The sequence below is a fragment of the Malaclemys terrapin genome, chromosome 7 (genome assembly GCF_027887155.1).
Source record: "Malaclemys terrapin pileata isolate rMalTer1 chromosome 7, rMalTer1.hap1, whole genome shotgun sequence".
NCBI classification, from domain to species: domain Eukaryota; kingdom Metazoa; phylum Chordata; order Testudines; family Emydidae; genus Malaclemys; species Malaclemys terrapin.
The window spans coordinates 62,893,200-62,907,893 of NC_071511.1; the positions used below are offsets into that span (position 1 = coordinate 62,893,200).

A 14,694-nucleotide genomic window follows, 5' to 3' on the forward strand; every position below is an offset into this window, starting at 1 on the left:
AGCAAGATGCTAAGGGTTCGAATGGTTTTCTAGTTATGGATTTGAGCACTAGGTTTAAGTCCCATGCCAGAGTGGGTTCACAGATGTCCAGGTACATGTTTTGTAGTCTCGTTATGAATCTCTTTGTAATCGGGTGGGTGAATACTGAGGTCCCTTCTACCTGTTGGTGAAAGGAGGTTATTGCCGCAAGGTGGACCTTGATCGAGTTTGTAGCCAGTCCTGATTTCTATAACGATAATATGTACTCCAGGATCAATGGGAGTGGGGTCTGGTTTGCCAATATTTGTTTGTTTTGGCACCAAATGGAAAATCATCTTCCATTTTTGGAGATAAGTATGTCATGTGTTTGGTTTCCTGCTATTAACCAGTACTACTTGTACTTGATCCGAACAGGTTAATTCGTCCCCCTTGGAGCATGAAGGAGCCACACTCTCAGAGGAGAAATTTCCCTGGATCGGGATGGAGGACTTGTCTGTTGTCCTGTGAGAGGAGATCATGTCATCAAGGGATACTGAATGGAGTGCATATCACCATGTGATTCAGGTAAGGGAACCAAGTCTGGCTGGGCCATGTTGGCACTATGAGGATTATCTTAGCCCTGTCAGTTCATATTTTGTGTATGACTCTGGAGATTAGAGAAATTGGAGGGAAAGCATATAGGAGCGGGGCGTTCCATTTTATCAGGAACGTGTCTCCCAGTGATTGCGCGCCCTGTCCTGCTCATGAGCAGAATCCTGGGCATTTCTTGTTTGCTCGTGTGGCAAATAGGTCTATGGACGGATTTTCCCACCTCCGAAAGATGCGTTGTGTTATTTCGTCCAGTTACCATTTGTGTTCTGGTGAGAACTGTCTCCTTAGTGTGTCCGCTGTTATATTCAGGCGGCCTGGTAGATATGAAGCTGTTATAGTGATGTTGTGCTTTATGCACCAGTTCCATAACTTTAGAGCTTCCACACACAACGAGTAGGATCGCGCTCCACCCTGGCAGTTGATAAAGAACATGCATGTCATGTTTTCTGTTAATGTTAATGTTCGGTTTCTTATTAGTGGAAGGAAGTGGTAGCATGCATTGCAGACCACGCATAGTTCTAGTAGGTTTATGTGAAGGTGCGTCTTTGTTGGTGACCATTTGCCCTGAGCACTATATTCTTTCAGGTGGGCCCCCCATCCAATTAGGGAGGCATCTGTTGTGATTTGAACTGATGGTGTTTCCTTTTGGAAAGGTATGCCTGAGCACACATTTGATGGGTTTGTCCACCAGCGCAGTGATTGAATCACCTCTGCGGTGGGTGTGATTCTCTTGTTTAGGCTGTGCCTTCGTGGTATGTAGACTGTATTTAGCCATGTTTGTAGGCATTGCATGTGTAGCCTGATGTACTGGGCCATGTGCCCCAGTAGTTGTAAGCAGGTGCGTGCATGCACCCATGGGCTGTGTGCATTGTTATAAAGCAGGTCATTGTTGTAAAGCGGGGCTCTGGAAAGGATGCTCTGGCCGTGAGTCAGTCCAGGGGAGCATCTATGAATTCCAGTTGTACTGGAGTGAGGGTGGTTTCTTTTCGTTGATTTGTAGCCCCAGGGAGTGGAAGAAGGAGATGGTTAATTGAACACCTCTTTCTGTTTCTGTCTTTGTAGAGCCCTTGATTAGGCAGTCGTCTAAGTAAGGGAATAGGAGTATCCCTTGTCTGCGTAAGTGCACTGCTACTACCGCCAGTGTTTTGGTGAACACTCAGTGCTGTCACTAGGCCGAATGGTAGGACTCTGTATTGGAAGTGTTCTTGTCCTACTGTGAACTTTAGGAAGCGTCTGTGAGCTAGGTGGATTGTAATGTGAAAGTATGCATATTGTAGGTCAAGGGCTGCGAACCAGTCCCCTTCTTCCAGTGTAGGGATGATTGAGTTCAGGGTGACCATTTTGAATCTGTGGGCACGAACGAATTTCCTCAACCTCCTATATTTCTTTTGAGTCAGAGAGTAATGGGAATAAAAGCCCTTCCTGGTGTGTTGTGTTGGGACTAGTTCCACCGCGCTTATTTGCGGAAGGTGAGGCACCTCGCCTCAATATATGCTCGTGGGAAGGGTCCCTGAAGAGGGACGGGGAGAGGGGGTGGGTAGCTGGGATAGATGTAAAAGAGATGGTATAGCCCATTAGAATTAGTTCTAAAACCCACTGATCAGATGTGATCGAGGCCCAGTTGGTGTAAAATGGCCTGAGTTGGTGCCCAAAGAGTTGGGTGTTGTCTGCTGACTCTGGTGTTATTGGGAGATCGTGCAGACCCTTGACCAATACTCCAAAATTGCAGTTTGTTTGGTGGTGGTGAAGATGCTGAATTCTGGGGTTGGTTCTGTCGCGTTTTTGTAGCCTACTTCTTGGTCCCCTTGCTTCACATGGTCTCTGCTGTCACTTAGACATGTTATCTCTGTTTCTGTGGTATGGCTGATAATGTCTCCTGTTTGGGGTTGTGTATAGCCCTAATGTTCTGACGGTCACCCTGGAATATTTCATGGAGTGGAGAACTTTGTCGGTTTTGGCCGAAAATAGTTTGTCTCTGTCGAAGGGCAAGTCTTCCACTTTGTGTTGCAGTTATCTGAAGAATAGCAGGTATTGCAGTGTCAGCTATAACGAAACAGCTCCATTGCTCAGACAGAGTCTGTTCCATTTGGCTGTGTGTCAGCCTGGTCGAGGGTTTCATATTGTGAAGGAGAATATCTTGCACTGCAGCAAAGCAGTTTCTTTTCATAACCAACAACCAGGTGATTGGGTCCAGCCAGCATTCAGGTGGCCAGGAGGGACATCAGGTCCAGATGAAGAACCCATTCATTGCTCTAAGAGAGACCAGGTTTGGCAGGTCCAGCAGGGTGACGGGCCATTAAATGGACAGGTTCACCAGGTCTGAGAACCAAAACTACCTGGCCCACGCTGGTGCTATCATGACAACTCGACCCTTGACCCTGCCTAAACTCCTTCAGCACTGTGGGTATTGTGAAAATAAGAGAAAAGATATACATCAGGCTGGGGGCCCAGGAGAACAAATATCTGATAGCAAACCCAGGCACAAGCCTCCTTTGGAACAGAACTGTTTGCACCTGGCATTAAGGCTCAAAAAGATCCACCTATGGGAGCCCCCATTTCTGAAAGACCTCCAGGAGGGCCTCAGTTTTAGGAGACCATCTGTGGTTCCCAAACAAGTCCCTGCTGAGGTAGACAATCTCTTGGAAACCCAGGAGATGAAGGACCATCAGTGAAACATGATGCTTGAGGCACCAGTGCGAGGCATGTAGCTTCCTGACAAAGGGGAAAGGATCTCCCCCTTGCTGATTTACACAATGCACTGCTGTGGTGTTGTCTGCAAGCACGTGTATCGTCAGATCCTTCTTTGGGGTAGGAAGGCTTTGTAAGCAAATCTGATAGCTGAGTTCCAGGGTGTTTATGTGCAGAACAGCCTGTAGAGGGGGCCAATGTCCCTGAGTTTTCAGACAGTTTGTGTATGCTCCTCACCCGGCAAAGAAGGCATCAGTGATCAATCTTTATTGGTAGTGTCTGTGAAAAGGCTATTCTGCTGCCTACTTGATTTGGAATTGTCCACCAATCTAGACAGGAGAGGACTCCCGGGGGAGCCTGACCACCCAGTCCATACTATGTCTCTTTGGCAGATATCACCCTTGCAGAGACCACAGGCTAAGTCTGGCCTGCAGCCTCATGGGTACCGAGTCGGAGATGGGTGGGTGGTCAACCTTGTCGGGGATCTTCTCTACCCAGGGGACTTGAAGCCCGATTTTTTGAGTCTTTTTGAAAGGAATCCAAGGATTTCCTCTTCAGGGGAAAAAGCTGCACTGAAGAAGTTGATGGAATCAGCTTCATCAGGGACTGTTGTACCAAGTGAGTCCCTAGGCCGGGATCAGAAGCTGATTGGAGTGAACTCTCCGTCATTAGCAGCTGCGGTTTTAGTTCGCAGTTCTTTCTGGCTCTTGATTCTAACTTAAGGCAGAAAGTACACTTTTGAGGCACATGTGACTCCCCAAGACCAGCATATGTAGTGGGAATGTCTATCACTGACCAGGATTGCTTCTTGGCAGGAAAGGCAACATTTAAACCCAGGAGAGACAGGCATACCCTGCCCAGATTTCTCTTCCACAGAGGGAAGAGACAAGGAAAAATATAACTAAGGATGGGGATTAGTTCACATTCTAATAAGGGAGAAAAAGAAAAAGAAAGAAAAAAAAAAAATTGAAATGTTTTGAATTTTTTTTTTTAAATGAAAAAGGTAGTACTAATACGAACAGAAACCATGAACTAATATTAACTATTTCAAACAAGAGAACAAAACATAAATGAGGTCATCTCAATTTGGATGCTGCTGAGGCTCTGGCTCAGACCAGACAGTTGAGAAGCTCAGATGCAGGGCACAAGACAGAGGGAGTGCATGTGTGGGCTGAATGGACACTGCTACATAAAATAGCCGAGCTAAGGTGCAAACGCATCTAGAGTGGAGCACTCATAGGGACACTACTCAAAGAAGAAGAGATGGTTAACTGCACCACGGCTGGCTCCCATTCCTGAACTGGCAGAGCTGGAAGGAGCAGCTCCACAGGCTGTGCATGGAGAAGGTTAACTGGTGCCTAAATCTGTGGTGGGTCCACAGTTCCTGCCACCAATCTGCTCAGTGAGACTTTGCCTTAGAGCAGGCTGAGACATGTGAGCTCTGCAACGAGCGTCCCACGCAGTGTTCCCTCTATTTTTTTCCATCCAAGTGCGGAATGAATTTTTGTTATGTGCACCATATCGAGGTAATGTGCAGATGTGCAACACCAGTAGAAACCAAAAACCTAGATATAATATATATTTTTAAAAAGTTACCATAGGGATAATTACTCCAGCCAGGACAGGTTAGGCATTTTAGAACTCACTACTCAAAGAATTAAATGTAACCGTATGAGAGAAATAAAAATTATGAAATGCATAGACCAGTCAAAAAACTAAAACACACTTTGAAAGAAGTATCAAGAAGTAACACCACCACCACAAGTATGTGTTGGGAGGCGAGTGTGAAATACAGTGTGTGAGAGAGACAGAAAGAGACACACACACGGTGTCTGTGAAAGACAGAGACGCGCATTGCCCCTTTAAATACACTGCCTCCAGTTTAAGTACGGTGCCCTTTTAAATAGATCACCATGTTCAGACACAACAGCAGCTGCCAACAAGCTAACTTCATCCTGAGCCCTGTCGTGTACCCTCCCCACTCCGTAAAGATGGGGTACCAGGGGACACCCTGACATCAGCACCCCCTCCCCCATGCTCTACACAGCAAGCTCCAAAGCAGAGGGCAGGAGCAGCACAGCAGTGGGGGGAGGGAAACCTGAAGTGCTACACCTGAAGTGTGCGGCACTTGATAGCCTGTTGGGCAGCCATATAGCTTAGAGGGAACTTAGGTCCCAGGGATTCCATGGAGGCCACTGATAAAGATATGGGAATTGGTGGCCAGTAGCCACTGGGCCAGGGGCCCCCATCCCGAGTGCAAGACGAGTGCCAATCCTGCTGCCTGTAGTGCTCCATAAATGGTCCCCAATGTGGGTTGGGTGATGAAGAGCGGGAGGAGGAAGATCCTGACCTTGATGCCAAGGAATCCCGATTCTCCAGGGAGAAAGGTGGAGCCAGTCCTGATGGAGTGAGTAACCGGTCTGACTCATTGGTCACTGAGAACAACGAAGGGACCAGCGGTGATGATGGAAGTGGTACCGCCGGCAAGAATATGTCGGTGCTGGAATCTGTGTTGACCCTGATGTCAGCAGTGGTATTGAAACAGCTGATAAAACTAAAATAGAGGGCACTGAAATCCGCTACAGTAACATCTGTGGTGCTGACAACAAAGGAGGAGTTTCCAAGGGCCAAGGTCCCTTGCACTGAGCCTGGTACTGGCCCTGCTTCCACAGACTATTGCAGGGGAACACTGGGAAGTAGTGCCAACAGACCAAGGGTTCAGCAGCCCGTCTAGCCAACAGAGCTATACATTGATACAGCCCTGGCCAAGTCCTGGACCAAAGGAGAGGTCAGGACTGAAAGGCAAAGATGGTCTGTAGCTGTCTGGTATGCCGCCCATGTAGAAACAGTTGGTGCCAGTATTGCCCTTGTCAGTGCTGGACTAAATTATGGCCTGGGGCCAGAACGAGAGCCGATGGTATGCAGTCTCTAACTCAGTACTGGGGAGCAGTTAAGAGACACATGCACCATACCATGCACCAACACTAACACCATGTTAGCTGATGCTCTTCTTGAGGAAGTCGGGAGAACCCCCACAAGACCTAGAGCTATCTCGATAGGTCTTATGAGACCTTCTCCTTGGTGCACTTGATGGGGAAAGTCTTCTTTATCTCTTCAGAGAGGTACCTGCTCCACAGCCTCAGATGGATGCACTTTTGGAACCCAAGGGTGACCTCCAATCCAACGAGGAATTGGTGCCAAAACATGGCCTGTTCAAGGTGCTGTTATAGGCAAACGTCCCTAGCCACTAGAGACCAGTTCATGAATGATTTACAGAGCAAACACTGCTCCTTTATGTGGGCCTCATCCAAACACTGCAAGCACCAGGAGCGGTGATCATTGTTAGGGATCACTCCCGACCCTGGGAGAGGATCACAGGGGAATACTTAACTAAATGCAATGAACACTAATCTAACTAACACAAAGAGTACTACAACTATAATCAGCTACAAAAAGCACTAAACTAGTGAGGGAATGTAAGTTTAACACGACACAGAGCTCCAACTCCAGCCACAGGTGGTAAGAAGGAACTGAAGGGTGTTGGGGCAGCGCCATCTCATATAGCATGGGGAGGGGCTATGGTCACGAGGCACAAGCACCAGGTACTGCTAAGCAAACTTCTCTGGCTTCAGTAAACTGGGCATGCACATAGGTGGAATACACAGCTGCATCTACTCGAAGAACCACCTATTAATATGCTAACTATAGAAACTACAGACCATCCAAAAGTGGGGAAGACTGAAGGGGAGTGAGAATATGCTGAGTCCATCTCAAAGAGCTGTGGTTACAAGTAACCAACCTCTGTTTCTTCTTCGAGTGTCCTTCTTCGAGGAATTTTCCTGCAGGGTAGATTGGCAGAGGCCCTGGAGGTTTTTCGCCTTCCTCCGCAGCATAGGGCAGGGGTCGCTTGCTGGAGGATTCTCAGCGACTTGAAGTCTTTAAATAATGATTTGGGGAGTTCAACAACTAAGTCAGGGGAGAGAATTCTTCCAGGAGTGGGTGGGTCAGGTTTTGTGGCCCGCACCATGCGGGAGGTCAGACTAGATGATCATAATGGTCCCTTCTGACCTTAGAGTCTATGAGTCCTCTGCATATTCCCACTCTTGGGATAGTTTGGCAAGCAGTAAACTAAAGATGGATGGGAGGGAAATGGAGTTCTAATTAAATAATGATTGAAGAAATTCTCTGCCAACCCGTGTGTCAGATCTGGCTGCCAAATCTAATGCACAGAATTTTGTGAAAGTGAGAATTGAACTCCACGTGGCAGCTCCACATATTTCAATAAGAGGAACATGTCTAGCACATGCTACAGATGTAACAACTATTCTAGTGGAATGGATTCTAAGAGCAGGAGGGGAGAGTGAAGAGTTTCTATATCTCTGTTCTGTACACTGTCTAATCCATCCAGACAGGTACTAGGTAGAAATAGCTTGACCCTTGGAGTGACCAATATAGGAAATAATTTAGGAAAGGGCCTAAAATCTTGAGAACTGTTCAAATAATAATTCATTCTTTTTGCATCTAAAGAATACAATCTAGATTCTCCCTTATAAGTATTACTGGAAAAAAAATACCAATAAATTAATACACTGATTTACTTAAAAATCCTAAATTACTTTAGAAAGGAATTTGGGATGCAGCTTAAGAATTACCTTGTCCTTAAGGAAAAAACAGTATGGAAGGAGGGCGTCAGCCACCAATGCATGTAGTTCCTGGATTCTTCCAACAGAAGTAATTGGTATTATAGAAGCTATCTTTATAGAAAGATGCAATAGAGAACAATCCATAAGAGGTTCAAATGGAGGAGACAAAAATTGTGTTTAAACTAGGTTTAAATCCTGTGGAAGAACTGGATCTTGTAATGATAAATGCAAGTTCAATAAAGTCCTTAACATTTTTTTTAACTAAGGTGTGTGGAAAAAACAGATTTGCCAACCATCTGTATATGGAAAGCTGCTAATACTGCTAAATGGACATGATTAGAGAAGACAGAAACCCATAACTTTTAAGTTTAATAAATCTAAAATATGTGGAATAAGAACTGAGAATGAATCAACACCTTTATTAGATACCCATATAGCAAATCTCTTCCACTTCAAGTCATAACTTTTCCTAGTGGACTGTTTTCTAGACTGATGAGAATGTGTTGCACGTCCGCAGAACACGACTCTTCTAAATCTGTTGAAGTCCTACTGCCCATTATTGGGGATCTGGATTGAAAACTCCCTCTCCCCCCTCACCCTCCCCCCCCCCACACACACACAATACAATAGGTCCTTTATTACTGAAAGCATCTTGAGTTTGCCATTGGATAAAAGGAGTAAGTCGTGTACTAATGTTGCCTCAGCCCTGCAGGATCAAATAGGATCCCTCTGGCCAAATCCTGTCTTAAATTTTCTTTACTACCCTTCAGCTCAGAGGGAATGGGAGGAAAACACTCAGATACCATGACCCTTCCCCAAATCGAGGAGGAACACATCCATCACTGATTGACTGTCTGAGCCTGTTCTTGAACAAAATCAGGGACATTTGGTATTGAACCTGCTGACAATGAGGTCTACGCGTACAAGACCCCAAAGACTGAAAACATCCTAAATCACTGAGTCTTTTAGAGATCACTTATGCATCCGTGAGAGATCCTTGCTCAGTTGGTTTACAAACTCAATGTGATCTCCTGCTATATGTAAGGCAATAGGATAAATGTTGTGTAGGATACACCAGTCCCAATGTTTTATCGCCTTCCCGCATAGCTAAGGCCTTGTCTACACTACTGATTAAGTCGATGTAAGTTATGTCGCTCAATGGCAGTAAAAAGAGCACCCCCCTGAGTGACGTAACTTACATCGACTTAACGGGGTGTCTACTCCGCACTATGTCCGCAGGAGATACTCTCCCTTCGACATGGCTTCCGCTTCTTGTTGAGGTGGATTAATTACATTGATGGGAGAGCACTCTCCTGTCAATTACTGCGTCTTCACCAGACCTGCTAAATTAACACCACTGTATTGATTGCAGCGGCACTGATTTAGCACGGTAGTGAAGACAAGTTCCAAGACGATTGAGCCCCTCCCTATTTATTCAAGTAATATACAACTGACATACTGTGTGTGTCTACTTGAATTACTGAATTTTGCACCTGAGGAAGAAAGGATTTGAGAGCCAAATAGCTGTGAGTTAATATGTTTATGTGTAATACAGATTCTTATTGGTTCCAAAGGCCTCAAATGAAAAGGTTGTTTGAGATGTGCTCCCCAACTCATTTTGGAAGCATCTGTCGTAACTATTACACAGGAGGAGGAGCAGGGCTGAAAAGTCTCCTTTGAGAACATACTCTGGTTTTAGCCACCACATTAGGGTGTAACTGAATTGTTCTCAGAATATTGAGCATCTTCAGCATTCTTTGGCATGTTGTCTGTAGCACATCTGAAATTTTTTGAAACACAAGGATGAAGGGCTTCATCCAGAGTCTGGCATATAGTGCCACATATGTCACTGAGACCATAAGGCCTAGCAAAGTCAAAAAGTATATTAGTTTTAGAGAGGGCTCCCAAAGTAGTTACAAGATAGTCGTTTGTAGTTGCAAAAACTTCTCTTCTAGAAGGACAGTCCTTTCTTTTCTGGACTTTAAAACTGCACCAATGAATGAGACCTTCTGGGATGGAGACAATAGAGACTTCTGTTTGTTAGAAGGCCCAATGTTTCAAAGAGAACAAGTGACTTGAATTGCTCTTCTCAATTCCTCCTGGCAGTGATATTTCAGCAGTCAATAGTCTGTCTAAGCACAGGGAGACAAAAATTCATTGTCTCCTTAGGTAAGCTGCTAGTAGAAACAGGCATTTGGTAAAAACTCTGGGTGCAGTGGAGAGGCCAAAAGACAGAACTTCGAACTCGAATCAGTCTTGACCAAGCATAGAATAAAGATATTTGCAATGAGGGTCTTCTAGAAATAAGAAAGCATGCATCTAAGACTGAGAGCAGCAAACCAAGATAGAATGGACAGGGAAGGAAGAATCAATTGCAGGGGTAGCATTCTGAACTGAAACTTTCTGATATATTTGTTTAGCGCTCTGAGGTCCAGAACTGATCTGAGAGCTCCATTCTTCTTTGGGATCAGAAAGTAACAGAGAAGAACCCCATGTTTCTGTAAGTTAATGGGGCTGCCTCTATAGTTCCACCTTGCAATACAGAGTGTGAACTTCTGTTCTTAATATCATCTTATAAGAAGAATACCTGAAAAAGGAGGGAAGGAGAGAGTTGTAGGGAGAAAGGGATTCAAACAAAATAGTATAACACTCCCTTACTGTTTCTAAATCCTTTCTCTTGGAGGAGATAACTGATCATGCATTGTAGAAATGGTATGACCAGTCTCCAAAAACATGGGTTGTGCTTTCTAAAACTGGGTCAAAGCTCTCAATTTCTATGTCAAATCTGAGGCCTGACACGGGGCAATGAAGATGCAGCTGAAGAATTCTTTGTCCTCATCCCAGGTTTAAAGGACTTTCTTCTTTCTTGGGATTGATAAGATGATTGGTGCTGCTAAGGCTGCCTCCGCTGCGTATAGTATAAAAAGAAAGGCAGAGGACACTACTGTTTATGGTATCCCAACACAGGCATAGGTGGTTTCCTTCTAAACCAGTGGTTTTCAATCTGTGGACCCTTAGGGGTCTGCAGACTGTATCTAGTGGATCCACGAAAGGTAATCTTACCATAGAACAGTATCAGAGGGGTAGCCATGTTAGTCTGGATCTGTAAAAAGCAACAGAGTGTCCTGTGGCACCTTTAAGACTAACAGATGTATCGGATCATAAGCTTTCGTGGGTGACTACCCACTTCGTCAGACGCAAGGTTATGCTCCAATACAGCTGTTAGTCTTAAAGGTGCCACAGGACTCTCTGTTGCTTTTTACCGTAGAACAACGGTTTTCAACCCGTACTCCTCAGACCCCATGTCTAAGATTTCCAAAGAGGTCCATATCTCCCTTCAAAAATTTTTAGAGGTCCACAAATAAAAAAGGTTGAAAATCACTCTTCTAAACACATGCAGTAAGTCAAGAGACCTAGCTGTGGTCTCGTTTTCAGATCCATTCCCTTAGAACAGTGGTTCCCAAACTTTAACAACCCGTGAACCTCTTTCACTAAAATGTCAAGTCTTGCAAACCCCCTCCTAAAAAAGAATATTTCCAGGGATTTTCTCCCTTACCTGAGCATAAATTATAAAAGCAATGATCTTGGAAATATAAAATTTGTTTTTCTGACATGCTTATTACACACTATTATTAATTATTATTTATCACTACAGTATTTTTATTACATTATGAAAACATCAACACTCTTCCAAGATCTCACTTTTGTAGCTTGTGTCACTTTGATTAAGTCTGTTATAAGACAAGGCTCCTATGTTTCATCAAGGAGTATCAGATGTGAGACAGCATGAAGGTATTTAAGAAGCCAGCTCAAAGAGTTCCTCCTGCACAAGCATTCGGGTCTTGAGCAGTCCAGGCAAACAACGCATGTTACAACAAAGCTTAAACTTGTTCTTCATAATAATTTTAAAAACAACCCTAGCAGTCTATTTAAATTTAAAAACAGCAGAACAATATCCACTCCCTTTCCATTTCTTATAAGGAGTCTTGAAGTTTAAATCTCCTCAGTGTGATAGATATGCTTGCTTTGATCTGCATAGCTCTTGGAAGTCCCCAGGACTCCAGGCTGCTGGTTGCCTGAGATCCCTAGGGACAGACCTGTCCACCATTAGGGAATTTTCCCCCGAGAACCCCCTGTAACATTTTGTGAGACCCCAGGGGTTCATGAACCCCAGTTTGGGAACCACTGCCTTAGAATGATCCATAGTTGTTATATCTTTAGGTCTTGGATCCATGCTGAGTTCTGAATGGCCCAAAGAACCACTTGAGATATGCTTCAGTTTGGCCTCTCTTTTCCTCATAACTGAAGTGCTTGGTTGAGGCAGTTTCTCCTGAGCTTTATGATCCTTAGCTAGAACAAGCTCTGATGGAGGTTGTAATAGCTTTGGAGTTAGATCAGAAGATTTGGCTACTGCAAGCTCAAATCGACTTGGAAGCGAAGTTTGGTCCCAAAACCAGATGACTTCTTGGATCCAGAAGTACTATGAGCCAATTCAGGTCTCCTATCCTTCCACTCAGATCCTCTAGCTATATCCGCTCCTGGAGATTTGGCTGACATGCCTCATGTAACAAAAGGGCCTGAAATCCTTCTGTCTCTGTGGGCCTGAGGAGCAAATGTGCAGCAAATAGCACAATATGAAGGAGAACACTTCTCTCCTAAGCATTTTGGTATTGGACTTTTTTTTTTTGATATGTAGGAAAGACCAGTGGGCACAACACACACCTTTTAAATCCATGCTTTTTCACATTTAGATCCACCATGATGTCAGTACTGGGCAAATATTTAATTCTCAATATTCTACTTAGCTTAAACTACCTTATCCTAAAATTAACTCAGTCTAAAAACTATTAACATTAGCTAATCTAGAAAACAGAAAGCTATTTATTGCTATGTATCCTTGCAATCCGGAGAAGTCCATATCCTTTTGCTGCAGCAGCTGGACGGAACTGAGGTGACAGCTGGTGCCATGCCCCCTTTTGCAGCCATGGCCTCAAACCATGCTCGGATGCGGAGGGGTGGGGCGCATGAGCACTCAGACACTACCAGAAGGTTCCCCCATCCAAGCTGCACTGGTTGGAACATTCCCAAGAGTGGGAATACTGGAGAGATACTAGACGAAGAACAAGGACAAGGACATTATGATGTTCTATCTTGTAGCCACAGGCGATAAGAAGGACCTGAGTGCAGTTTGCAACTGCCACACCCCTTATTCCCTGTTACAGGAAGCAAGAGAACAAGAAGGGTACAGCCACAGCCCCAGCAGACACTGATATTCAAAAGAATGTGATCTCATGCACATGGGGCACATGTGCACCAAGAGTGGAATTCTGTATGGCCACTCACTTGACTTCACATTAAATCTGTAACGCAAGGGGTGCTAGAACTTATCTAACCACTAACTAAACTGAAAGACCACAGCTTAAGCTACAATCTCCACTGTGGTGAAATGAAAGCAATTAATTTTCCCTGAGATTTTCAATGTAAAAACTTAAAACAGAAATGACACAACTGGAGTAAAATAAAAATAATCTTACCACACCATCAATAACACATTGGGAAGCAGGTTTCCGAGGGTCCAGGGAAATTCCCATCTCTAAAAGCAACTCTTGATTTCCAGTACTTATTCCAGTATCAAGCTCAATGCGAGACTGAAGTGAATGAAGACTTTCCTCAGGATGCAAGAGAAAAGAAACAATCTTGGCAGAAGTCATATTTAGGATGTGTACTATCTGTAAAACCAAGAATAAAGTCAACTTCATTTACAGTCGTCATTTCTTTCAAGAGACAAATGGCACTAAGGTATCGGGCTAAATGATACGCTGTCCTGGAAAGAAGATGTGCTGATGTACAGATAAATAAAAGTTAGGATGATTAGATAAACTGAATTTTAATTACGGTCAACATTGCATCCTTAACACATGGCACATACTGGTCTGAGGCCACCCTTATGCTTCCAGAATAAGGGTGAAAGTCACATTACTACTAATATTCTTGCCTTCAGGTATGAACTGGATTAAGGCACAAGTGTTTTCTCTCTGAGGAAAGGAAGAATGCTTCCCCTGACACTGGATTTGGAGGGTGCAAGGATTTCCACTCAATTAGCACATTCGTTGTCCACTGAGAGGTCTTCACCATCAGTATTTAGATAACACATTTAAAAACACACCTTCAAATTCAGTATGTCATCCATTAACAGGAAACAGCTCGGTCGATTAGTTTCTGTGTCTATACCTCCACCCCTCTGCTGTGGATCCCAATTCAGCATCAGTTGTAACCAACGCTCCATTGGTTTTACAATTATACTAAACAAAACAAAAACAAACCATACATTGATATGTGTAATACAAATGAAAAAGGCAGGCATTCTACAACGAAGAGTCCAGTTAATTCAAACATGTTTTCTACCAGTACTAGAAAAAAATACTAAAAGACAAAAATCCCAATGACTTCAATGGGACCAGGATTTCACCCAAAGTATGTATCCTCTATTTTATTTCCCTCTGATAAAGTAGTTTCACTTATTCAATGCAAGAAAATTATTACTATGACATTAAGGTCAAACAATTACACCTTAGGCAAGGCAAAAGTTAAGGTTTCCACAATAACTATCTTGGCCACATTGGGAATCCAGTATATAGTGTACGGTTTACACATTTTACATGAAACTGTAATAGAAAGCTACATATGAAACAAGAAATAGGAAAAACAAGGCAGCAGAAGTAACGTTGCTTCTGGAACATTAACTCCTGCATCTCCTGACTTTTAAAACCACCCCTCTTTAATGCGGCCTCTG

The 14,694-nt window shown here is 44.0% G+C and overlaps 1 protein-coding gene across 1 annotated transcript in view; it reads right to left on the reverse strand.

The window, feature by feature from the left end:
- The window catches only part of CHUK (component of inhibitor of nuclear factor kappa B kinase complex), an 81,340-nt gene that overhangs the window by 46,438 nt on the left and 20,208 nt on the right, over positions 1–14,694 (reverse strand). Inside the window, exons 9-10 of the mRNA XM_054034253.1 lie at positions 14,068–14,203; positions 13,436–13,630 (exon numbers count right to left, since the gene is read on the reverse strand). Coding sequence (XP_053890228.1) covers positions 13,436–13,630; positions 14,068–14,203 — 331 coding nt within the window. The remainder of the gene's footprint in view (positions 1–13,435; positions 13,631–14,067; positions 14,204–14,694) is intronic.